Source organism: Eptatretus burgeri, chromosome 4, assembly GCF_056783735.1.
Source record: "Eptatretus burgeri isolate ZD-2024b chromosome 4, Ebu_testis_v1, whole genome shotgun sequence".
NCBI lineage: Eukaryota > Metazoa > Chordata > Myxini > Myxiniformes > Myxinidae > Eptatretus > Eptatretus burgeri.
The window spans coordinates 42,919,925-42,946,786 of NC_140964.1; the positions used below are offsets into that span (position 1 = coordinate 42,919,925).

Below are 26,862 nucleotides of genomic sequence, written 5' to 3' on the forward strand. Positions count from 1 at the left end.
TTTAAATTTGCATGTGGAGCTTGACAACATAAAACTGCACAAGGATCGTTCTATTTTAAAAGGTATTGTCATGTGGACACACCAAAGCGAGTATTCACTTTTGAAGCGGGACCTTGCTGGAAGATATTCCAGAATTACCGAGGTCTATAATATGCATGAATCAACAACTGAGCAGTGTTTTCTGTGTGTGTTCTAACACGCAGGTTATAAATCATGATTAATTTGCTAATGTATCCTCCAGGGGGCATTGATAAAACCCAAACAGTCAGCATGGCAAAATGACAGGATCATGAGTGGTCTCACAAAATAAATAACATATTTATACAAGACAAGGACACACACAAAGAAAGCTTGAATTAACAATACAATAAACCCTGGCTATGGTGACTGACGACCAACTGGCATATAAGCACACCCCCCCCCCTTTCCCTCCCTAAGTTGTTGAAGGATTCATAAATGCTGACAAGAGCCAATGCGAGAACGTGGGGAGTAGAAGCATCGAGCTGTCCTCCCAGCAAGTGAGTTTCAGCATTCAAGAGCCATGTACCCAAAGCAAGGGAGTGCAGTGTCCCAATATACAAGAGATAGCAAGTGGCAATCACAATTTTATGAACTGCTCCCCCTCCCTGCCGACTGATGGCATTTGACTAATCGCCTAATCCCACCAGAACCATCATATCTGCCAATCCCCCCTTCTATTCCAAAAGCTAGCCAATTTCTTGCCAAAGGAGTCTCTCTACCCCAGGCACAGCAGACCACTCACCAACCCAGGTGTCCAACGAATCATGGCATGAACACACTCAAAGGTCCACCTCCCACATGCTGACAAACAGCTAGGGGAAGGGGTCTTTACCATTTCTTACTGAGCCTTGCCCAGTTTGACATAACACAATGACAAGACATCATAACCTGTCGAGTCCAAGATAGACAAGGATCCTCCTCCTGGAAAGCCACACAAAGGACAACTTAACCCTAATAGATGTCCTTAATATATGGTTCAAAATGTCCTTATCCTATGAAAATACAGGAAGGGGGTTGATGCCTTTGAATCAACTACTACCCTCCACCCCACAAACATAAGATTGTTGTGGAAATGGCTCAGAGAGGGTTAATAATGCTCAGTATAAAGCAGACTGTGCAGAGCACACAGCGTACGTAGGAGGCTCGTGTGGGGTGCACAGCCAAAGTGGGTGCTGGGAGTCTCTGTGGATCATGCGGTATGAGAGTTGGGTGAGGGTGGCTGCTGGGTTCTGTATGGGAAATCCACAGCACCCAGCAGGCGTAATTCGGTAGAGGCCATAACTTGGCAGGCTGACAGGAGTGATGATGATTAGGATTAGAAGGGATAATTCTAAACCTTTTAAAATTTACATATGGGATTTTAATTATTTTCTTCACAATTGACCGACAATAGGATAGACACTTTCTTCCTTCCATTGCAATGAGATTAGGAACGATGGGGAATGGATGAGGTGAATGAGGTGTGAGCCAAATTTTGTTTAGTGTCGAGATGACTTAAATTGAATGTTACATTTTGAACATGAATCGGGAAACAAATCTACCGTTTAACAGCACTTTGTCTCTGAATCTGTCCAATCGCACATGCGTAGAGGAGCGAGATTAATTTTATTTTTACTGTCTACCTGTAACAAAACTGAAAATCATTCCAAACAGTAAATTTACTGTTTTTAAGGATGTCATAAAGGACAGATACAACAGGCATGAACAACGAATGTAATGTGTTAGATAGGGTGGTGTTATCGGTGCAGCGTCAACGGCAGAAATAATTTTTTTATACGGCCTTTATAATCTTCCAACTTCAATTGAATGACTATATACTTGAACACTGTACAGTAGAACACAAATTATCGTCTTCTTTGCACTTCCAAGAAGCGAAGACTGCTTCAATAGCGCTACGCTTCTGGAATTTTTAACAAGCTTTAAAAATCATTATTTTATTTCAATTGAAGTATATACCGAAACACTGCATGGGGTAACGGCTTCAATGAACTCCAGTTTTCAGTTTTATTTCAATGCATTCTCGACTTTGCACAGGATTTCTGTGAAGTAACGCCAAAACCAACAAATATACCATCAGAGATGGGGAATCCCATCTCTGATGAAAGCCATTGAAAAATAATTGAAATCAGATAAGCGGTTTTCATTTATTACAAAAAACTTTTTTCAAGATGGCCACGCCAAAAAATCAAGTGTTCTTCCTTTTCAGGTGGTACATGTGTGACTCAAATTTCAAATCGATATGGCGAAAAAACACTTTTTTCAAGATGGCTGCCCCAGTCGGCCATCTTGGATATGGCCATGCCCAAAATCAATAAGGTTCTTCCTTTTCAGGTGGTACATGTGACCCAAATTTCAAATCAATATGGCGAACAGTTGAGTTATCGCACTCACAGCTATAAATGTTGACGCCCGGATGGACGGATGGACAACCTGGGTGACAACAATATCCCCCTTCCGCCATGCGGTGGGGGATAAAAACAGTTCCGTTGAGTCTTGACATCGCAGGCTGGCATTAATCTTGCCTCAACACATCCAAAATTCACTAAATGTAATAGATACAACAAATATATGATGTGATTGAGTGGACTTTCAATTAAAAAGACAAATGCCTGGATTAAAAAATTTTTTATTGCAAAAACTCACCCACACTGCAAAATAGGCAAGCACCACGATCAAACAGAATATAACGAAGAATCATTCAGCTACTTGCTTTACAGACTAATACCATACTTGGGCAAATTAACAAAGCTAAGTGTAATCTGACAGCACAGCCACATTCAGCTTGCTTACATTGGCTTAAATTTAAACACGATGAAAACAGTCAAGAGTCGACAACTTGAGCTTGGGTTTGTATGTTAAGGGGAAAATTAAACATAGCAAATGTCAAACATTCTAAAGCAACACTCCCTCCAATGTCCCACGTGCTGCTGGCTGGAGACTAGCCTTACCTGAGTCGGTGCCTGCTGGATCTCCTTACAGGGGAGCAAAATGCACACCTGGCATAGAAAGTTGTGGAATTTGTTACTTGAAATAAACTTGCAGGCAATTTTGTGCAAATGACAAACATTTCTTCCATTTTTTTTTTTGCTTCAATAACATGCACTCAAATTTTTTTTTGCATAGCATTGCATTTGCACACAAATCAAATCAGCAGAAAATGCAGCACAAATTGCCATACACCCAACTTGCACACTGTGCCAATCAGCATACAGTTTAATAACCACAACTTTCTGATGAGAAAACAGCATGAACAAGCATCCTCTCTCACTATTCGCCTGCATCTCTCCTCATTCAGCCCCTCTGTGCTAATTACAATATCAGCCCATCATTTCCCAGCCACGTGTGCATTCACACCAGGCATAAAAACAGGTTAGGTGAACAGACAGAGGGAGTGGTTTTGGGTTTGAGGGTGATGAATCAAAACAATCATCATCCATGCAAGATGAAGTCTTCAAGCAAGCAAGATTGCAGCCGCTGTGTTCAAGCACCACGATAATACACCATCACATCAAAACCACAAACAATCAATTTTTTTTTTTAGTCTTCCAAGTCAACATTCCAGTCTCGCCATCAGCATCGTTCTTCTCTTCCTTCCTTCCTCTCTTAAGCCATTGCCTATCTCCTCCAAGTCATGCAGCGCCAGGCAGACCGCACTCAGCTGTCACCAGCACCGGGCACCCTGGCACGCCCTCAGCAACACCTCTTCAGCAAGCCGGCAGGCAAAACAACCGCACTCTTCACCTCTTTTCAGTCGTGCCCCACAAAATGCAGAATCACTCTGCGCTCTGCAAAAAGTTACTTGCCTTGGGATCTCTTTTGGTCTTTTGCTCACATGCCAGTCTCGGACTCTGTTCGGAAAAGCACCAGCTCAGGAACAAACATAGGTCCGCTTGATCAGCCGTTGCTGTGGATAAAGCTTCCTGGGTCGTCGGGAGGGGGAGGGGGAGCGGGAATGGAGGGGAGGGTGCCAGGTGCCTTCAGCACATCCCTGGTGTGAAAACATCTCCGTGCTGCTGCATGTTAACAGCAGCCAAATAATCAACAAAAATGCAGCGGCAGCGAGAATGAGTAAAACAGAAACAAAGCAAATGCAAATAAAAAAATACTTTAAAATGGTTTAGTTGGCCCAGTGAAAGTTGCTGCATCAGGGTGAGTAATGGGAGGAAAGAAGATAGACAGAAAAATGGGGAAGGAAAATAAAGATGAAGATGAAGCAAGCAAAAAAAAGAAGAAAAAAGTACACTTTACAGCAAAGCAACTCTGCATTGCAATTGCTAATTGTCAACAGCCCCCTTGGGTTAAAAAAACAAAACAAAATGTTTTCAAGCCACATTCTCTACCATTTCATATTTGCTCTTCAATAAGAGGTGCTTGCTTTGTCAGCGCATGCTCAGGTAGATTGGAAAAACGGAAAAGCAAAAAAAATACCCAATGACAGTCTACAACAAGATGGAAATTTTATCAAAGTATTTAAATTATACGTCTGTAATAATGGTTAAAATGCAGTGATAGTCAGTCATTTATAACATGCAGAATAGCAAGCCACCTGAAACAAAAACAAATAAACCAAAAAAAAACATGGCAAACACACCAGTCCATTGGCATTAAACCAAATGCAAATGCTTCATCACAACTCAAACCAACACTTCAGACTTTCTCGTTTGAGTCAATTTGAAATACTCAACGCATACAAATATGTCAAGATATTCAAAAAAGATAATTCCAAAAATGCTGCAACTGAAAAAAAAATATAATAATAATAAGACCCTCCGCTGAAGCCATTTCTACTATGGGTGCACAATATTGCAATTTCAGCAACACTTGACGAGCCCTATTTGGGAATACCAGCAAGCTAAACACAAAACTACCACTCAGTACTTGCCATCATCACAGACATGTACACGAGCAACCCTCCCCCCCCAAAAAAAACCCCTAACATTCCAAAATTAATGGTGTGGTATACAATAAATAAATTGTCATACTGGGAAAAATTAAAATTAAAAATATCCAGTTTGAGATCAACTGAAAAGCTGTGAATCACTTTCACAGCGTTGGCTTACAATCGAGGCCAATTCGAATTATAAAGAAAATTATTTAATCTCTCCCATTCAAAAAAAAATTCTCCCCATACTCACCTCCACCACAAAACAATGGGATATGACAAGAGGATTAGTACGACAGTTGAATACAACTATGTTTAAAAATGATAATAATAATAAAATAAAAGACACTGCACATCCAGGATAGTGAGCCAGTATAATTAAAGACACCTTTTGGTGGTGGTAGAGTATAGCACAGAAAGGTTATTAGGTGAAAGGGTTGGGCAAAGGGGATAGGGGAGAACGGTGAAAGACAGCAAGTCCAAGCAAGCACCTGCTTATGGTGATGCCGTGCCAAATCTGGTAACAATTTTGTCTGTCTGAGAGCAAAATAAAAATGGCCGTTTTGTGGCACAATTATGACCCAGATAAAAGTCGAGAGACCAAAATAGTAGCTGGTGAAAACTATATCCCCATTTGGTTTTTCAACCAATTAATTTAGAACTACGGGTGAACATGCAATCAGAATACAAGCACACGCTCTCTCTCAATCCTGCTCCAAAAATTTCAAGGCAATAAAAGCCCTTCATTCTTGCATCCACACCTATTTGATCACACAACTCCATATAATATCTCCTGCATTGGTTCCAAACACATGACATATCCATTGCCTTACTCTGACCCAACCATAGTTACCCTTGCAATAAATGTAAAATAACAAAATAAAAAAATTTGATTTTACAAAAAATAATTAAAAAAAAACATAATCATGCTGAATCACTCAATCGCCTCAATATAAAATCACCATCCAGAGTTCTTAGCATCCATGCTTGAGGCAAAGGAGCCGCCGAAGCCAGCCGGGTTGTTCCCCGCTGAGCCGGAGCCCCAGCCGAAGGAGGTTGCTGAAGCGGGATTGTTGTACCCTGCTCCAGAGCTCGCACCCGTACCTGCTGGTGCGGCCGTATAACCCTTGCTCTGGTCCATCGGTACTGGTGCCTGGGCTTGACCTGTGGTGCCACCGGTGCCAGGCGCAGCAATAGGGGGACCAGTTCCTGGGGCAGCTGGTTGTCCACCGCCACCCCCTTGGTGATTGGCAAGCATGCCCATCATGTTCCAGCTGCTTTGTAATGCAGCGGCCATCATTGCAGGATTGATGTTAAACGCACCAAAGTTAACACCGCTCCCTGGACCACCTCCAACACCCGTACTTGGAGGGCCCCCAATTCCACCAGAACCTCCTGCAGATCCAAAGTTCCCACCACCAAGTCCCATTCCATGAGTGCTTCCAAAGCCCCCTTGGTTACCAAATCCCCCAAAACCACCACCACCACCACCGAAGCGAGCCGGTCCATCGTGTATGCCACCACGGCCAGCACCAAACTTGGGCTCAGCACTGGATATGTGCACGCTTGTTCCCTTAATAATGAGATCTTCTCCACAAAGACTGTGAGCTATCTGCAAGGAAAAGGGTGGTACAAAGCAAGGGTAAACAGGGAGACAGATGACCCAAGAAGAAGATCATGTACTTGAAGGAATAAAGAAACTAATATACTACAGCTGTTCAATTATCCAATCTGCAAGTACAAATGAAATAACATTTGGTCCAGACAAGTTAGGTGATACCCCTATCTGAAAGGGAGAATAATTAAAAATATATATATATATATATATTTCACTGATGTTGAAAAGGACCACCAGCTCAAATTAACTTGAAAAAAATGCCAACAGACTGAAGAAAAAAAAATACATATGGCGCAAGATAATTTAAATTATACTTTTAAACAGACTTCAAATCAAAGCAAGCCGAATCAGCCTTGCTCTTGTCATGAAAAAAAAATAAATAAATTCAATTGCACCAACTCACTTGATCATCAGCAAACGTGACAAACGCAAAGGCACGGAAAGGTTTGGGAATGAAGACGTCCGTAACATCACCAAACTGGCTGAAGAACTGCCGTAGATCCTCGGCAGTGATGTCTTCAGTGCAGCGTCCCACAAAAATCTTCCGACTGCGGTATGTGTCAGCCATGTTTTGCTGGTGAGAGAAGAGGAACATCCACTTGGTGCTCCCCTTCGTCACACAGGGCCTGCAAGACCTTATATCGCAGTAATCAAGCTGATGAAAATATTTTATAGAATTTTTTATATATTTTTTTAACTTGCAAGGAAACAAAACTGTCAAAATTTGAAAATGCGACTGAGATCATCTTTAAAAATATACCCTTACCTGAGTTTCTCTCATTACGCAAAACAATATGTATTCAAAGCTGCAATTTCCTTTCCTCTATTGCTTCACATTTCCTTTTCTTATCAATGCTTCTTTCCCACAACCTATTTCATATTGCCTGAGAGTAAACAACAGAAAACAATCATAATTTTGACAATTACAATTTGTTTTCAAATCCAAAATGCTTCAAGCTGACTAACAAAAAAAAAAAAAAAATTGAAAAACATGCTTTTCCCACCAGCAACCAATGCAACTGTTGCACCACCAAAATGTTCAGAAATTTTTGCTGCCTTATCTGGTGTTTGAATCAGTTTATGGGATTGTCCCTTATCTGACATACTGAGCAAATGTCCGATTACCCTCGATGGTCATGCTCAATTTGGTCTACTTATCAAGTCAGCACTCAACTCACCTCATTCCAATTTACAAGTCTCCAAAAAAAAAAAAAAAAATATATATATATATATATATATATATATATATATATATATATATATATATATTTTGTACCACCAAAGGTGTTACGATCAAGCAAATAGTTGACAAAATCTTGATAAAGGGCTGTTGCAAGAAACAAGAAATGAATTGTCAAATGCATTAGATGTGATCATGGCAAGTTAAGGACTCAAGGGTTTTGCAAAATATTTTAACACGTCGTCGCTGGACTCAAAGTGAGCACCAGGGTAAAGGAATCAAAACACTCAAGGTAGTATGAACAATTTCACAGCCATACGGCCCAATTCCACCACAAATTTCATAGTTCAAAAACTAAAATTGCACTCTGGTAACAGAAAAATTATATACAAAATAAATGAGCAAGGTATTACATGGGTGGTGGTGTGTTGTGTGTCCCGTTGAGCAGCTTTGTGTCGAATTGTCAAAAAAAAAAATGCAAAACCTCCAAAGCAAAACAACTCATTTCAGAATAGCTTACTGGTTGAGTGGATAAAGCATCCTCACTGGCTTCATGAAGTATGGAATATTCAAAATGAGGATTTGGTTATCGCTTATTTTTGTATACATCGTCGAGGCTCGTATAAGAGCTAACACACTGAACATGCAACAAAGGTAGCATGAGACAAAAGGGGTGGGAGAGGGAGGCACAAGCCAGTTGGGAAAAGAGACATTAGATCTGAGAAGGGAGAGGGATGAGGCAGGATACACTGGGTGAACAATATGGACACTACAAGGACTTTCAGGAAGGAAAACAAGGAATTTGAGGGATGTGGGTTTGGGGTGGATTAACGGGGGTAGAAAAGATCATAGTTTTGGATGGTGGAAAGATATGAGATAGTGGTGAACAGCTGTTTTGAAGACCTGGAGGGAAGAGTGAGATTGAAGAGTGTGTGGGAGTTTGTACCAGAAGTGGGAACAAAGAGGAATGAAAGAGTGAAGGTGAGCAGTGTTTCTTGGTTGAGGCAGTTTCACCAGAAGAGTTTTGTTCGCAGACCTTAAGCACCCTGCAGAAATATAGGGGGAACAGAGCACAGACAGAGGAAGGGCGCAAGGCTGGAGAGGAGACGGTAGAAGACAGAAAGACCACTGACCTCTCTGCGGTGAGAGTGAGACCCAACGACTCGGCTTCATCGCAGGATATACCAATGATCCTAAAACTACATTGCAATGTGATAATGTGGTGTCGAAACTTTCTACACTCCATGAGCACGGCTCTGCAAATTATTACAGCAGAGAATTCAAAAACCAGAAGATATTAGCAGTGTTCATCGCGAGGTGGAAGAGGGAGAGGGGGGGAGAGGAGGAAGAGGGAGAGGGAGAGGAGGTGAGGCGGAAGAGGGAGAGGAGGAGGGGGCGAGGGGGAAGAGGGAGAGGGAGAGGGAGAGGGGGCGAGGCGGAAGAGGGAGAGGGAGAGGGAGAGGGAGAGGGAGAGGGGCGAGGCGGAAGAGAGGAGGGAGAGGGAGAGGGGCGAGGCGGAAGAGAGGAGGGAGAGGGAGAGGGGGCGAGGCGGAAGAGAGGAGGGAGAGGGAGAGGGGGCGAGGCGGAAGAGGGAGAGGGAGAGGGGGCGAGGCGGAAGAGGGAGAGGGAGAGGGGCGAGGCGGAAAAGGGAGAGGGGGGCGAGGCGGAAAAGGGAGAGGGGGTGAGGCGGAAAAGGGAGAGGGGGTGAGGCGGAAAAGGGAGAGGGGGGCGAGGCGGAAGAGGGAGAGGGGGGGCGAGGCGGAAGAGGGAGAGGGGGTGAGGCGGAAGAGGGAGAGGGGGCGAGGCGGAAGAGTGAGAGGGGGGCGAGGCGGAAGAGTGAGAGGGGGGCAAGGCGGAAGAGGGAGAGGGCGGGCGAGGCGGAAGAGGCAGAGGGCGGGCGAGGCGCAAGAGGGAGAGGGCGGGCGTGGCGGAAGAGGGAGAGGGCGGGCGAGGAGGAAGAGGGAGAGGGCGGGCGAGGCGGAAGAGGGAGAGGGCGGGCGAGGCGGAAGAGGGAGAGGGCGGGCGAGGCGGAAGAGGGAGAGGGCGGGCGAGGCGGAAGAGGGAGAGGGCGGGTGAGGCGGAAGAGGGAGAGGGCGGGTGAGGTGGAAGAGGGAGAGGGGGTGAGGTGGAAGAGGGAGAGGGGGCGAGGTGGAAGAAGGAGAGGGGGCGAGGTGGAAGAAGGAGAGGGGGCGAGGTGGAAGAGGGAGAGGGGGGCGAGGTGGAAGAGGGAGAGGGCGGAGAGGTGGAAGAGGGAGAGAGCGGGCGAGGTGGAAGAGGGAGAGGGCGGGCGAGGTGGAAGAGGGAGAGGGAGGGCGAGGTAGAAGAGGAGGAGCGCCGGCGCGGTGGACGAATGAGAGGGGGGCAAGGTGGAAGGGGGAGAGGGGGCGAGGTGGAAGAGAGCAAGGTGGAAGAGGTACAAGGTGGAAGAGGGAGAGATGGGGGCAAGGCGGAAGAGAGAGGGGGGGGGACTTTCAGCATTACTGATCACTTCAGTTGGCCAAATGCAACGAACGGCTGAACATTAATATGTTGGCTCAAATACACCACGGCACTTATGGGGAAATGGCATGGTGTGAAAGTGATTTCATGGGTTGCTGTTCCTCGTACTGTACCTGAAACGAGTTCTGAAACTAACTCGAACAGTTGTGCTCCCAAGCCGAGCCCTAGTCAAGCTGGGCTTGGCTGTCAACTTGGGAAATAACTTGGATATTTCCCTGTTTCATGATATGAAATAACTGCAGTACTTTGCAAGTGTATGCGGTAGAATTGTGTAAGTACTGTGTATGTATCGGATGTGCTTTGAATGTTCAAGGTGTTTCTATTTGCGAGTTTCAAAGAAAAATATTACCATAATCGGGAATAAGTCTGTTACCTGTCGAGCAGTGTTATCACAGGGGCGTGTTTGGTGAGCAAGCAGTTTGCTTTCCGCTCATCAAGCAACTCTTGATTCAATGCACTCAGCCATCACTGCAGTGGAATGGAGTGCTTGGCACATTTTGGGGAGGGGGATGGAGGGTTCTGCATGTTTGCAGATCTTAAAGAATTAGGATGAAAAGTAGAAGTAACAAAAAAAGTATGAACTGCAACTTTTAATAATATTATGAGTATACATAACAGGGATATGCATTTGAACATTTCAATGGCTGCAATATAGTTTTGAATTTGACTACGGTAGCCATTTTTGCAAACATACGAAAGGACCTCTCTTAATTGCTTGCCAGTCGTGGGGAGCCGGTTAGGCAAGTACAGTCGTTCATACAGAACGGCTACCTTCGAAAACCATAACAAGCAATAGCAAGTCACTTGCAAATGGAACAGGCCCCGGGTCTAACAATACGGATAAGCCCTGGGTTAACTCCAATCGTCTGTAGTTGTTGTTTTTGTTGTTGGTGTTACCGTTGCCACCGAAGGTGGACGGAGATAAATGTTTTCACCCCTGTTTGTCTGTGAGCAGGATATCTCAAAAAAGACATAGCCAGATTCAGACGAAACTTGCTGGAAAAGTTGGGCGTGTGACGACAAATTCATTAGATATTTTATCATTGGTATCTCCTGCGGTGAGGCTGAGTCTTTGGGCCTCTCACTGCAGGCAGGTCGGTGGTCTTTCTGTCTTCTACTGTCTCCTCTCCGGTCTCGGCCCCCCTGCTCTGTCTGCGAATATGTCCCTCCCTCCCCCCCATATTTCCGCAGGGCGCTCAAGGTCCGCCGGCAACCCCCTTCTGGTAAAACTACCAAAATCACGAATCACTGATCACCTTCACTTTTTCATTCCTCTTTTTTCCCATCTTTGGAATAAGCTCCCACACTCTTCACTACCATTCTTCCCTCCAGGCCTTCAAAACAGCTGTTCACCACCACCTATCTTCTCACAGCCAAAACCTCAATCTTTTCTAACCCCGTTAATCCACCCCAAACCCACCTCCTTCAAATTCCCTGCTTTCCTTCCTGAAAGTCCCTGTAATGTCCATCTTCTCTACCCCGTGTTCCACGCCCCATCCCTCTCCCTTCCACAGTTCTCCTCATGTCTCTGTTCCCCACTATTTTGTCCTTCCCTCTCCCACCCCTCTTACTGCGTGTTGTGTTAGTTCTCATACGAGCTTCAACAATGTATACAAAAAAAAAAGGATCCAGATCCGGAAACTAGAATTGTTCAAGTGATCATATTCTGATGAAACTTTGTGGATGGGTTGGGTAGGTGAAACGATCAAGCAGATTAGATTTTGGTGTATGACAAGGACGAATGGTCCGGATCCAGATCCGGCCTATCATTGGGATACAAAAAGTAAAATTTTCAGCCTGGCAAAAGTATGCGCTCTATCGAGTGCCATTACAGTTGTTTGTGTGCTCCCTCAGTGCACTTCTACATATTTTTATATTTCTTCGATAAATATTACCTTTTATATATTTTGTGTGCTCTTTCCATGGTTTCTAAAAATTTAAAGGGTTCCTGCTTCGGTAGAATAAATGTTTCCGTTTGAACCGCTGGGTGAAGAAACCATGCGCACTTCGTCAAACTCGAAAATAGGCTTTTAAAACAGGCAGGTTTGTGATTAACCCAGCAAATTTTTATTCCAAGTAAATTGATTATTCGTTTTCCAACCAAGTAAATTCATTATATTATAACAAAGTAAATTGATTGTAAAACAATATTGTAACAAAGTAAACCGCCATAGTCAATTTCAAAACGATACTCTCTTTCCAACGGTACCATTTTTATTATTCAATAACAGCAGAAACCCTTTCTAGTTTCGAGTGAATAGAAGCATATAGGATGGAAGGAATGGAAATAAACTTTGCACTATCAAGTAACCAAATAATCATTATCATTTACTGCATACGAGATTGTTGTATTGTAATGTGAGCAGTGTTGTGAACAGCTGTACCTGTCAACACAGCTTAGATTGAGGCGATATGTCCCCCATGTGATCAATTTACATAGACTTGATTCTAGCTTTTCCACGAGCCCCGATCATGCAAAAAAAAATATAAATACAATTTTTTTTGCAAACTTATCCCAGTTACAAGCAGATTCGGAACCCAGAAAAGTTTGCCTAAATTATATATCCAAATCTCATGCTGAACAATGTGAAAATATCACATGCAGGATAAGGACATGAGACATCAGTATGCTTTTACATGAATAGCTAGAGTGGTTCAACTTTCAGTGGTTCAAAAGTTAACGTGAAAAAACCCCCCCAAAAAAGCCATGGACACATGGAGATAATGTGAAAACATAATGTGTCCGTCCTTCGGCTGTGCAGACGTAAAAAAATAAAATAAAAACAAAAACTGTTAATCTGTTTTTCTTCAATCAATTCTTGTTACACGAGTGCAAAAAATAAAATAAAAAATTTAAACATTGAAATGTGTGGTGGAAAGGCATTAATAGGTCATCAGCAGGTTGTAAATGGTCACTGGACCTTACAACAGCAGAATCTTTTGCAAGGAGAATATCTTGGTTTTCTGCAGCAGTCCATCACAAGCAATGTTTATGAATCCATATAATCAACACACTTTGGTTAAATATTTTCTTGATCATAAAAGGAAAATCAGTAACTGTACAAAGGTAGGGGAAATGCAACTCATTCTGCTAAACTTCCCTCATACTGTGCAACCACAATATTCCCAAGGTCTACAATATCCATATGGGCAGAGCTTTTCAAATTTTATACCATGTTACATATACAGATGAGTAAGGGGAAAAGTTTTGTGGGGGAGATGTAAATTGATGAGGGAAAGAAAAAGGGTGAATAGAATTGTGGAAGAGGGGAAAAAAAAGAAAGAAAGAAAAATAGGTTTTAAAAAAGTGTTGGGAGGAAATAGGATCAAAGAGAAGCAAAGCAAGCAAGAGTGGAGGGATGCATGTATGTATGGAACAATGCAGCAAAGGATGAAGTGGGGAAACCAGAAATTCCACCCTTTTGCATACGTAACATGTATAGTTTCACTATTCGAAGAGCATCAGCACAACCTTTACTCTTAACGTACAGGGCAATTTGTAACAGCGATGGTTTCCAATTAAACGCTGAGTTCCAAACAAAAGTCAACTGGAGAATGTGTGCAAATATAAGGAAGAATCATCAGGCACCAACCAGCATCAAATAGTGTCGTTTCATGAGTACATTTTGCAATAATGATGTTGCAAATCAAATTTAGATCTTGGAAGTGCACAGGTAAAAGCAACTGACCAACATGCAAGACATTTCCCCCACCTTTATCAGCACAATACATTTAAAATTCCCAACATCACCTGTGTGATGTTGTCATGGTAATTTTTTTCTATCGACATGGGAATGGGGGCAAAATGAGAACCCAAGGGTTGCAAAAGCTTACACTATCCTGTCTCAAGAAGGGAGGCTGAAAAGAACTTTGGTCGATGCACCATTTTGATGACAATGCCTCCACTTGGAGAAAAATCATTTGCATCGTGATATTTAAGGCCAGATTTATTGCTTTCATTTTACAACTACTGAGATGTATCGGGCAGAATGTGAAAATAGCAGCGGTTCTCCAACCTGCCAGGAGTGACGTGGACTCTTAGATCGATTGCAACATCGTAGCATTAAAAAAAGTAAAAAAAATAAATATACAGTAGACTACTCGTAAGTCGTCACCATCGGGACCAAGAAAAAAGTGACGACTTAGACGTGTGATGACTTGCGCGTATGCGAACATTCATGATGACTGTGGGGTGAAGGATGAAGTCGCACGTGGTTATAAATAACCGAACGTAGCGCAGTTATAAATAGCCTATCACTGGCGGTGTACACCAATGAGCACGCATCACGATTCCATGAAATTGGGCTTCTCACGAGGTAGCAGTTCCATGTGACGAGTTTGGCATGGTAATTTACTTGAGTTTCCATTCACGCGGGAATGGACAACATCTGATGACTTCGAGGAAGTGACGACTTAGAGATGACGACTTACAGACTTTATTCAAAGGGATTTAACATTCGATAAATTCGGGACTTTTTGACGCTGCCGACTTAGGTGAAGTGACAAGTTACACGCTGCCGACTTGCGCGTAGTCTACTGTGTATTTTAAAAAAAAACAACTCTGGAAGCAAAGCCAAGGTGGGTTTAAGAAAATACCAGAGAGGAAGAAAAATAAATGTCACAACTGCAAATAAATTTAAAACCATGTTCAACTTGGACCCCATTGGGAAAGGGCCTGTGAGCAGAGGACGTCAATTTTGGTGTATTCGAAGTGACAGTACGTTTTAATTGACTACGGTAAGGTTTCAATGCGCAACTATTACAACAGTCTCTGGAACGATGGAAAATACCAGAGGTAGATATAATTAACCCACGGGCGTGAAGCGAAAAACGGGATTAAGCAATTGGTTCACTTTGTGCCTGTCTTTCGACAAACGTCAGTTTATGATTGAGGAACTACTTTATTTCAATTGAATGTTATATTTTGATCACGAATCGGCAAACAAACCCATAGTTCAGCAGTCGTACTTTGGCATTGAATTTGGCAAATTTTATGGAATCTCACCTCGATCGCACATGCGCAGAGAGTAGCAAGGTAATCATTTTACTCTGTCTGCCAATCTGGCAATGAAACAAAATTAAAAATCATTTCAAAAAGGAAAATCACCGTTTTAAAGGATGTCAAAGGACACAAACAACAGGCACAAATAACTCGTGTAACGTGTTAAATAAGGTGGTGTAAAAGATGCTGCATCAACGGTACTGAACTTCTGAAAAAAGGTTTTTCCCAACCTTTAAAATCTTTATTTTGTTTCAAACGGAATTATATAATTGAATACTGTAAAACACAAATCGCCTTTATGACACTTTCAAAACCCTTTCGTTTAGCAGCACTTGGACAAGATATTGAGGCATTTTCCATCATTTTTGACGAATCAAATTTTCTGCTCGTAGACCATTCCCATATCCTTTTTTTCTCAAGACTACGTAGGGTATTAAGGTGTTTTATGAACTCTCCAATTAATTTCTTTAATTGCAAGTTAATGTCAGACCCTTAACGGAAAATAACAAAATGAGATTCCCATTACCACCACCACCATCATCATCAAAATGGCACATCTGCAGAGCCAATAAGAAAAACATCAGGAAAAGGATTTGAACCCTTGGGTTATCAGGAAAAAAAAATCTCTGCTTGCCTAATGAGGCCAACATTTCCAGCCTGCAAACAAACTTGTCGTGTTGACAACAATGCTAACACTCCCGTACTCACCAAGTACGTCCTGTTTAGAGCAAACTCGGCTGGTACGTTGTTCAGCTGACAAACAGAGAGAGAAAACTCTTGGCGTCTTGTAAAACGCCTGCTCTTGCCCCTGCAGGCTGGCGCAGCTACATGCCCCCAGCTTTACATCCGCGAGGCTGGAAAATGCCTCCGAAACATATTTTCCTGACCCCCCCCCTCCCACCACCAGTCCCCAACACCACTCACAACCAAAATCATCAACCAAGCCACACCCACAATTCATCTAAAATCTGCAGCAATACATTTTTACTTCCCATTTCCATCCCTTACTTCCCACTTCCATCCCTCTAAACCTTCCCTTCAAGTTTGAATAAGCAAGCGGGCCATCCATACAATACAGATTCCCTTCTACTCTCCGACTCTCTCCCACCCAGACCCCTACGCAATTTCTACCACCTGCTCCTCCCTCTTCCCATCCCTCTCTCGTCCCCCCCTCTTCCTCTCACCCTCTGCCCCCCCCCAACCTTCTTCCTTGTCCCCATACCTCCCACTCCCTCATTTAGGAATTAACGGAAAAACCTCTTTCTCTTTCAAACATGTTCAAAACGTGTTTAAGGTCACTTTGATCCCCAAAATCCTTCACACACCAAAATGACAGCCAAAATCAATGCCCGACTTTAAAACATCAGCCTTCAGGCCCAAAACCCTTGGGTTCGAGGATGAGACCGACCGCAACATATCAAAAAAAACAAAAAGCGCTCCAATGAAAGAGCCACAATTTATGCAATTCTATGAAATGAGCAAAATAAATGCAAGTCAAAAACAACATTGGAGAAAGGAAGAATCGGTTTTGTGATGCAAGGAAAGAAAAATAGTGGAAAGAGAATATAAGGAGCAACACAAATGTACGTAATCTTCACTTTTAAGATACCAAAAGGACACAAACACTACGGCCTAACAATGGCAATCCACTGGGCTATTCAAACTAAAATTAAGACTTTTGGTGATCAAGCATGCCGTAGACATGCCTCTTGCTCTGGTACTCAGGGCCATTTAAAACTTGCGGCCTCGTCCATCGTTTAAACCCCTTAACGTGACAGTCCCATCTCTTTCCAGTCAGTGGTTCTCTTAAATATATATATATATATATATATATATATATATATATATATATATATATATATATATATATATATATTCTTCCTATCCTTTTTCTTTCTTTCCCAAATTGCTCAAAATGAAAGTGCTCAATGAAAAAAAAAATTGAAATGAGAATGATCGATTGAAAGACGGGCAACAAAATAATTTCAATATGGACTGTGCACGACAAATGTCATTCAAAATGAAAATTGTCCAATTGTGTTCACGACCCCTCCCCCCCCCTGCCCACCCCAAAAAAATGGGAATTTTCGATTTGAATACCATTTATTTTTATTTATTTGTACGCAGCCTATGGCTGCTTGGCTCCATCATTTTCTGGGGGCGCAGCTGTGCCGCTGATGCACAGTGCTCCGTTCCCCTAAGCTGGTACTCATTTTGCCGACCCCGGAAGGATGACAGGCTGAGTCAACCCACCTGGTGCTATTTCAACGAAAAGACAGGGGCTTGAACTCAACACCCGAGGATCTTAAGTCCACCACCTTAACAGTTAAGCGAACACCAGGGTTTAAATACCATTAAGAATTCCACACAAAATGTGCTGCAATTTAAGACAAAATGAAAATACGGCAAATGTTCCAAATTATATTTTGATCATCTTGATGTATTATGGTGTTGGTTTAAGCTTAACCAAAAGAAAAAGAAATTGTCTAGTTCTAACATCAGAAAGCCAAGTTAGTCATATTCAGGAAGCTACGTAAAATAGAAAAGACGGAGGGACCAAAATTAAAAGACAGCAAAATGGGAATTTAACTGAGAGATTAAACCGTCCCACCGACGCCCCATACCCCCCCACCCCAAACCAAATCAACAATTTGGCCCACATCACAAACAATGACTGCACTGGGCTTGTACTTGTATATTTTCCCCTCCCAATGTTCCAAGAGTATGGGGTGAGAGATCCCCTCCCGATCTACAAAAGTCCTCAAGGTGCACAACTGCCATCCACTTGCTTACTTGAAAACCTTCAAATGCTGGTTCAAGATCAATACAGCAAGACAGAGAAAACAGCAAAACGCATCATGACAGATGGTAAAAAGTTAGATTCAGAAATGGAGGGGAAGTTGAGAGAAAATTAAGAGAAATAATAAAAGACAAGTTATTCTCAAGCAAGGAGGGAAGTTTGAAAGGGGTTGGAAAGGAAAGAGCAGGGCTCAAAAGGGTGGAAACGCATTGGCAAAGGAGGGTGGCCAGGGCGCAAGGGGGCGGGGGGCGGACCGAATGCGGAGCACAAGGGGGCGGGGGCAGACCGAACACGAGGCGCAAGGGGCGGGGGAGGACCGAACGCGGGGCGCAAGGGGGCGGGGAGGACCGAACGCGGGCGCAAGGGGGCGGGGAGGACCGAACGCGGGCGCAAGGGGGCGGGGAGGACCGAACGCGGGGCGCAAGGGGGCGGGGAGGACCGAACGCGGGGCGCAGGGGGGGCGGGGAGGACCGAACGCGGGGCGCAGGGGGGGCGGGGAGGACCGAACGCGGGGCGCAAGGGGGGCGGGGAGGACCGAACGCGGGGCGCAAGGGGGGCGGGGAGGACCGAACGCGGGGCGCAAGTGGGTTGGGGTCCGAGGCCGGGCGCGCTCGCCTCGGGGTCCCAGGACGGGCGCGCTCGCCTCGGGGTCCCAGGACGGGCGCGCTCGCCTCGGGGTCCCAGGACGGGCGCGCTCCGCTCGGGGTACGAGGCCGGGAGCGCTCGGCTCGGGGTACGAGGCCGGGAGCGCTCGGCTCGGGGTACAAAGACGGCCACAAGGCCCAAAATTAGTTGATGGGCGCAAGGCTCAAAATTAGGTGAAGGGTGCAAGGCTCAAAATTAGGCGAAGGGCGCAAGGCTCAAAATCAGGCGAAGGGTGCAAGGCTCAAAATTAGGCGAAGGGCGCAAGGCTCAAAATTAGGCGAAGGGCGCAAGGCTCAAAATTCGGTGAAGGGCGCAAGGCTCAAAATTCGGTGAAGGGCGCAAGGCTCAAAATTAGAGGAAGGGCGCAAGGCTCAAAATTAGATGACAGGCGCAAGGCTCAAAAATTAACGGACGGATGCAAGACTTAAAAAAACAACAAAAAAAAACACAAACATGGATGTGAGGCTCAATAAAAGAGGAAGGGTGCAAAGCTCAGAGAAAAAAAGTGTTGGAAGGTGTTATTGTTGGCTCACCCTGGAATTAGGAAGTTTGCAGTCACACCACCGACCATCTATCATATGCCGCTGAGACAGGGCTTTCATTTGGGACTCGTAGTCACCAAATCGGACAAAACCAAAGCCCTTAGAATTGCCAGTTTTTACATCTCTCTTCACCTGCAAGCATTTAATGTCTCAGATTGGTGCTTCTACTCATGTTACAAAACATTCAATGACTTTAAAGTTCCAAACTATGATTCAAAGTAAATTATTACAAGCATGAGAAGTAAAATGAGTTGAAGTAAATGATAAAGCCTGAAATGTACCTGAACCATGAGAACTTCCCCATAAGCACCAAAATAGTCACGCAAGTCCTGCTCTGTGGCTTTCCATGGCAGCCCCAACACAATGAGATCAGACGTCTTCTGCACCGAGCGCTTTATCTTTATCACATTTGAGATGTCAGATTCGTCCATCTTGCGTTTGTTGTCTGTCCAAAAGCAACAAATATATTCATACATATCACATACATTCAATTGGAAATCGCAAGTGTATTTACAATCAAACAGGCATATGTTGACATTCTTCAAAAGAATCAGCAAGACTCTGTAAGTAGCAAATTGAAACTAGTTGCTACTAACTCTCAAGGCCTCCAAACAGTAACAACTTGAGTTCATGGAACCATGAGATGCAAGTTCATAGCATTAGCATAGAACCCGTCCTTGTGGACGGGTTAAAACCCCACCTTTATAATTACTAGTACGTGCCCGTTAAAAAAAAAATTAATAAATAAATACTCAAACCGCGAGCAACAAACAACAACCACACAGGCCGTTTCTTCGCTCTGGCATGCCCATACGTGCGTGGCCCGGAACTTAGCATATTATTCGCAGCTACGATTATTCGCAATTTAGTTTTAATACCCAATCATTCAATTAGCGCCAACGTATTTTACCTTTTCGCAATGTCGTGGCAAGGAAAAACAAAAAGAGAAGAGAAGAGAGAGAAAAAAAAATTACTTCCTGGTTCGGAGCATACCAATACTCTGATGTTACCGAAATTTATGCACCGTCTAATATGAAAACGATCATAACTTGGGGCATTGTGTTTATCTATAAATGCGCATAAGAAATCGAGAAATTATTAGAATACACGAAGTCATCACTCTCCGGAAGCCCGTACGTTGTAACCCGTAATGGGGAACGCGGCTGAGCTTCCCTTCCCCATCGGCCACGCCCACGCAACAACGTGTCTTGCCATTGGTTTGGTAAATAAATGGCCATAACTTGGGAAGCACTTGTCCGATTAATATCAAACCTTGAAAAGGCACATCCTCAGGTCTCCAGCAATATATCTGGCAAGTTTCAATTAGATCGGACCAGCGGTTGTCGAGAAACAGCGGTCGGTCAGACACGCGCGCGCACACACACACACACACACACACACACACACACACACACACAAACACACAAACACACAAACACACAAACACACAAACACACAAACACACAAACACACAAACACACAAACACACAAACACACAAACACACAAACACACAAACACACAAACACACAAACACACAAACACACAAACACACAAACACAACACACACACAACACACACACACACACACACACACACACACACACACACACACACACACACACACACACACACACACACACACACACACACACACACACACACACACACACACACACACACACACACACACACACCTGGAATTATAGATAGATGATGGTGTATTTTAGAATAACTTGTAATAGCTACTTCTACCAGGTGGAGCTATACGATACACATCTATGAAGAAAATTGGGGTCCTTCACCCAGATTGAATCCACAAAACTAAAAAATAAAATAAACTAAATTTCCCCTCTGAAATATTCCCCTCCACAGCTTGAGTAAAAAAACACCAGATTTTGACTCATTCCATCTGGGGGTTCAGGAGTGTATAGAGGTAAAACACAAACAATACAATGTATTCAGGAGGATAATTGCACACTTGTATGATGTCTGTGGTTTTTTATGAAGAGAATTGTCACGACTGCCATCGTTGGCCAGCACCATAGTTGGCAGCGACCTGACTATTTCAGGTAGCCAACTCTAACACTAGAGGTTATAATCTATATATACTGCATCTCTCTTGCTCAGCCATCAACTTCCCACATGTATTAAAAGAAAAGGTCAAATTTGATTGGCCCATGTTTGCCATAGTCCTTCAGATATACTTCTTCACAAAAACTGAGTGCGCCGGTCCACTGAGGATTTACACAACATTTCAGATCGATTGGTTCAGCGGTTCTAGAGATTATCTTCAAGCATGTTGTTTCGTATGCAGCTTGTGGCGGCTGTTTGCGTCATTTTTCTGGAAGCGGCTGCTTTGCCGAACTCTCCATTGATTGGGCTCTCCAGATTGTTCGAAGAAATTCTATTCAGTATTTAGTAACAGAAATAGATATAGAGATTTAGATTCACAGTGACATCCAGAGCAGCTGGAATCGACGGGAGCGGAGCATTGGCTATTCTCACACTTGAGCTCTGGGTATAGATGGCTGTGCATCTAATTGTGGTTTATTGTTTTTTATTTACTACTTTTCCTATTTATTCTATGAGAATCAAGTCGGTGGAGTTTTTGATGGCCTCGTTTAATGTTCACTTTTTTTTTTTCCTCAGTCACCGATCACGTGAATTCCGGCTGTTTTCCACGATCGCGGGAAATCGCTGGCTTTACACAGGTCCATGGAAGTGAGCTGATAACCAGGCAGCAAGCCATAAGGCAAGACAGTGTTAGCACTGGTAAGACCATTCATTATTGCATTATGTGCTTACTAAGTGAAAAGAGCTCACAATAAGAATTCCCATTAAGGGGACCATTTTAGTTTAAGCAACTGATGAAACAGTTACCACAAATGTAATTTTTCAAAGGACCGCTATAATCAGTGCACACGAGGGACCAGATGTATGCACACTTGCTTCTGAGCTGTATAGTCTGGGTTCAAATCCCGACCGAGCCATAAACTGTCCTGGTGTTTCGCAGGCAGAGCTAGATCGCAAATTGTGTGCCATCCCTTGGATATACGTGAAACTGGGTACCCCATCCACCAGCATTAGGAGAATCGCCACACCAGTGGAACAACTGAGGCTAACCACGTGCTGTATTTGAACACTGAGGTGAATGTTTCAGACTTTCTCAGTAAAATAGACAACAGTGACAGGAGTAAAGTCTTGGAGTTCACAGTCTTGGAGTTCACAGTCTTGGAGTAGAGATGATAGTAACGCTGGTAAATAAGGTAGGGGTCTTTCATTCAGGAAGTAGTTCATGCATATATAATGCTCTCCCTGGAAAGGTCGTGGAGGCATAAATGTCAAATTGGATTAAACTTGAATTAGGTCCCGAGAATCATTGTGGATAGAAGGGTACATTGATATTGGTATGACTGGCAGGTAGTTTTGGGATGGATGGATGACATGTGTAGTGAATGCGATGGTTGGGAGAGGGGTCTCATAAAGAGGCGAGTGTGCTGTCGGTATTTGTTCTTTTCTCACCACACAACTGTCTTCATACACCCAGAACCGCTCTCCCCAAACAAAATAAAAATGATTGTGTGCGTCCCAACCCCCCTTCAAATGCCTCCCCCTTCCAGTGAGATCAAGCAGATAATTGATATAGACTCATGTGGCGATGACACAGCGTCGTCATGATCGGCCAAATGGCCTCCACTGGTATCAGTTCCTTGCATCTACATTAACTATAGAAAGTCTACACACCATTGCAAAATTTTCACCTTTTCTTACCTTATAGCCTGGAATTAAATAAGACTCTTTCCACCTCTATTTACACATTGTAATCCACAACTTCCAAGTGAAGAACAAATTCTAACTAGAGGGGGAGCACTCGGTAGAGTGCAAAACCTCCGCCGCCAATACTGCTGGGTCACTCAAGTGAACCTGATATCCTATTCATTGTAGGTCAAAACGGATCAGACTCTACTGAACCACGATTGAATAAACTAAACTAGATCGACACGCATGTAGAAATGCCAAAAAAATAAAATCGAAAATTTTTTGAAAAAAGGTGGAAAATTTTGTTTTTTTTTCTCTAACAAATTTATTTATTTTTGGTTGGAAATCACTTAAAACATGTAGAAATGCAAAAACAAAAATTCAAATATTTTTTCAAAATGGCCACCATAGCGACCATATTGGACTTTGGACCAAGTCCAAAATCTAATGGCATGATCCTTGGACCATACCTAATCCCCCCACCAAGTTTCGTCGAAATCCGTACAGGAGTTTTTCCGTAATACTGTTCACAAACAAACAAAGACAGGGGTGAAAACAGTAACCTCCGTCCATCTTCGATGGCGAAGGTTAAAAATTTCAGAAAATAAATTAAATTAAAACTGGTAAACCAGTAATCCCGGGCTTCAAGGCGTGCCTCCATTTTAACAAATTTCAACACTATCACCCTGTCACATGATATGGGTTTTCAGAGTTAGAAAGTTAGTTCAAGTCTGCAATGGGGCCCAGCTACGGGGTCCCTCATGTTATATCAATGAAAGATTGAAAAGCCCATTGCAATACATGATAGAGAAAGAAACTTCACATTGGACAAATCGAGGCTGGACAAATTTTCAAGTCCCCAAAAAAGTCCAATAACTCCACATTTGCATATTAATGTAAATGGCGAACTTGTAGAACGTTAAAATATCTTCCAGAATTTGTGGTCACTTTTTGTCTATCTTTCTTGGTTTTCATTTTACGACATGTCAAAAATGGGTGATTTTCAACTTTGGGGGGCTCTGGGGCCTCACTGGGGTAAAATACAGACATAGTGTAAACATATTTGGAGTCCCCTCTTCAAGGCCTATCAGAATGTGTCATTAAACTTTTTCAACTCTCATTTGCATATTTGGCATATTTAATGAGGCGAATTGGCATCATTTAAAATCATATAAATTAAATAACGATTTCAACCAAATTAACATTAACATGGAACTTAGCAAATGTGTGCAAAAGATCGAGGCTGTCAGATTATCCCTTCTGGAGAAGAAGATGTTTTTAGATTTTGGAGAAAATCCAACATGGCCGCCATACCACGTGACCAACGTCATCAAAATTTTCAAAGTATAATCTTCAGCTGGAGAGTTATAAAATGGATAAGTTTCATTGAATTTCATCCAAGCGTTGTTTTCATTTTATGACATTTCAAAAATTGGTCATTTTCAACTTTGGGGAGCTCTGGGGGCTCACTGGGGTCAAATACAGACATCGTATAAATATATTGGGAGTCCCCTGTTTATGTGCTATCTAAATCTGTCATTAAATTTTTTCAACTCTCATTTGCATATTTTGCATATTTAATGAGGCGAATCGGCATCATTTTAAATCATATAAATTAAATAACGATTTCAACCAAATTAACAACTTTACATTCCCATGCAACTTAGCAAATGTGTGCAAAAGATTGAGGCTGTCAGATTATCCCTTCTGGAGAAGATGTTTTTAGGTTTTGGATAAAATCCAATATGGTCGCCATACCACGTGACCTACGTCATCAAATGTTTCATAGTATAAACTTCAGGTGGTGAGTAATTATCCTGTTAAGTTTCGTTGAATTTCATCCGACAGTTTTCCCTCCAGATCTGCCACAAAATCGGTCAGTAGAACATAAAAACGCCTTTAATAATAATAATACGAACGATTTCAATAGAGCTTCAGCCATGCTTGAAGCCCTAATAATAATACTAACGAATTCAATAGGGCTTCAGCCATGCTTGAAGCCCTAATTACAAAACTAGAATATCTTGGTTGGATAAGTGTCCACTACCCTCACTCACCACCCCCCCCAGGTTAACACTTGGTGGAAGCACCTTTGACAGAAATTTCAGCTGTGAGTCTGTTGGGATAGGTCTTCACCAAATTTGCATACCTTGATTGGGCATTATTTGCCCATTCCTCCGCACAAAACTGTTCAAGCTCAGTCAAGTTGTGTGGGGAGCGTTGACGGACAGCAATCTTTAAGTCATGCACTCAGTAGCGCGCATACCTTTGCCACACCTGATCCACAAGAACATATCCGGGCCAATACATTTTTCAAATATAATGCTATACAATACCGTATCGTTTTTGGCCCGATCTCTCAATGGTGTGGAATAAACTTACAAAAACTCTAGTAGCCGGATCCGGATCTTCACTAAAATCTCATCACTTCGTCCTTGTCACACACCCAACCTGTCTACAAAATTTTATCTGAACGCGTCTGCAACTTTTTGAGATATCCTGCACACAGACAGAGATAAAGGGGTGAAAACATGACCTCTTTCACCTTCGGTAGCAGAGGGAATCAGAATCACTACAATGTAATGCAGGTAGGTGGAGGCCAATTAACTTGGTGCGGTTTTGAAGGTGAACGGTTCCACCTGAACAAATTTACTTTTGCTATAATGGTGGTGGACGCTTATCCAACAAAGATGTTCGAGTTTTGCATTTTTAATTAATTTTCTGAAAATTTGTACAATTTATTTTTCATTTGGAAGTCGTGGGTTACGATGTGTAAATAAAGAGGGGGGGGGGAGTGTGATTTAATGAAATTTAATTCCAGGATACAAGGCAACAAAAGGTGAACACAAGCCGGGAGGCGACGATGGTTCGCGGACATTATTGAACAATGCCACGATAGGTACAATTGAGTTAGTGGAAGCTTTTGAGGAAGCCTTACCGTAAAAACCTATCACTTCCGTCAAAATTGACCAAATCAAATGGGATTTTTTTATATGTTGTACTTATGGACATTACGCACAGCTTCTAGGAAATGAAACTGAGAGGAAAAAAAAAAGTCAAGAAAAAAAAATAAAAAGAAATAAAAAGTTTAAGTGAGCGTAGCTCCGCCCACAAGGGGCGTGGGACGCCCCCTCATACAAAAAAGACGACTACACCATCGATTTCTATCTTGTGTCCAAGTTTCATAAAGATCGCGTCAAACGTCACGGAGCTATGCTCTGGAGAGTCACAAACAGACAGACACAACGAAAATAGTGGTCACTGCTGGCGCCCACTAACCAATTTTGAACGGAGGTGGACACTTTCTGTAGGTACTGTTCGTGTATAAAAGATGATAATGGAATTGATTTAAAAAAAAAAAAACCTTTTTTTGTGACATTCCGAAAACGATACCAAATACATACATCCATCGCCATTTGTGTAAGTGAAGCGACCTACAAACTGAAACACACCTTTGGGGTAACTGACAATGTACATGATGTTTCCCCAGCCGGGTTCGGGCGGGTGTAGAACTCCCTCCACAAGACGTACTCCGCGCATGGTCTGCGTGTCCGGATTTCGGTACTTTAGGCCGCAGGCGCCAGGAAACTGGGCCGTGACGGTTGACAAAAGCACCGTGCCGTCTTCTTCAGAGGGGATCTCCATCGGCTCTTCGTTCTCATCGTCCGCAACGCGAATGTATTCTGCCATTTCTATTTGAATTCGCGATAAAGCGTTTAAAAGAAGCAAGAAAAACGGGCCACGTTCAACTTCACCACAAAACAGAAAATGGCGCCAGAAGAAAACCCGAGGAGGGCGCGAACGATCTGCTTCCTTTCTTTCACTGAAAACAGCATATCTCAAAATCCGCTTCACCAAGTCCGATATGTGGACAAAATTACTGCCACGAAATTTTTGTATCGTTAACTTAATC

General features: G+C 43.1%; 1 protein-coding gene across 3 annotated transcripts; it reads right to left on the reverse strand.

Annotated features, from left to right (window-relative positions):
• Nucleotides 1–2,631: 2,631 nt before the first annotated feature.
• Nucleotides 2,632–26,766, reverse strand: TARDBP (TAR DNA binding protein). Of its 3 annotated transcripts, XR_015057327.1 has the most exons (7): nt 26,402–26,766; nt 19,471–19,634; nt 19,181–19,321; nt 15,911–15,955; nt 6,925–7,095; nt 3,825–6,515; nt 2,632–3,017 (listed from the first exon to the last, which is right to left on the reverse strand). XR_015057327.1 is itself a non-coding variant. In XM_085877668.1 (6 exons), the coding sequence occupies exons 1-6, from the start codon at nt 26,637–26,639 to the stop codon at nt 5,862–5,864; spliced, it is 1,413 nt and encodes a 470-aa protein (XP_085733794.1). In that variant the 5' UTR covers nt 26,640–26,766; the 3' UTR covers nt 2,632–5,861. The 3 variants fall into 3 exon arrangements, 2 of the variants coding, with proteins under 2 accessions (XP_085733794.1, XP_085733795.1); XM_085877668.1 differs by having other exon boundaries at nt 2,632–6,515; XM_085877669.1 differs by lacking the exon at nt 15,911–15,955 and having other exon boundaries at nt 2,632–6,515.
• Nucleotides 26,767–26,862: the final 96 nt, after the last annotated feature.

Coding starts and splice junctions, on each gene's coding strand:
- TARDBP (XM_085877668.1), bottom strand. CDS start 26,639: ATGGCAGAATACATTCGCGTTGCGGACGATGAGAACGAAGAGCCGATG. Junction 19,635..26,401: donor CATTGTCAGTTACCCCAAAG/GTGTGTTTCAGT, acceptor GCTTTTGGACAG/ACAACAAACGCAAGATGGAC. Junction 19,322..19,470: donor GGGAAGTTCTCATGGTTCAG/GTACATTTCAGG, acceptor AAATGCTTGCAG/GTGAAGAGAGATGTAAAAAC.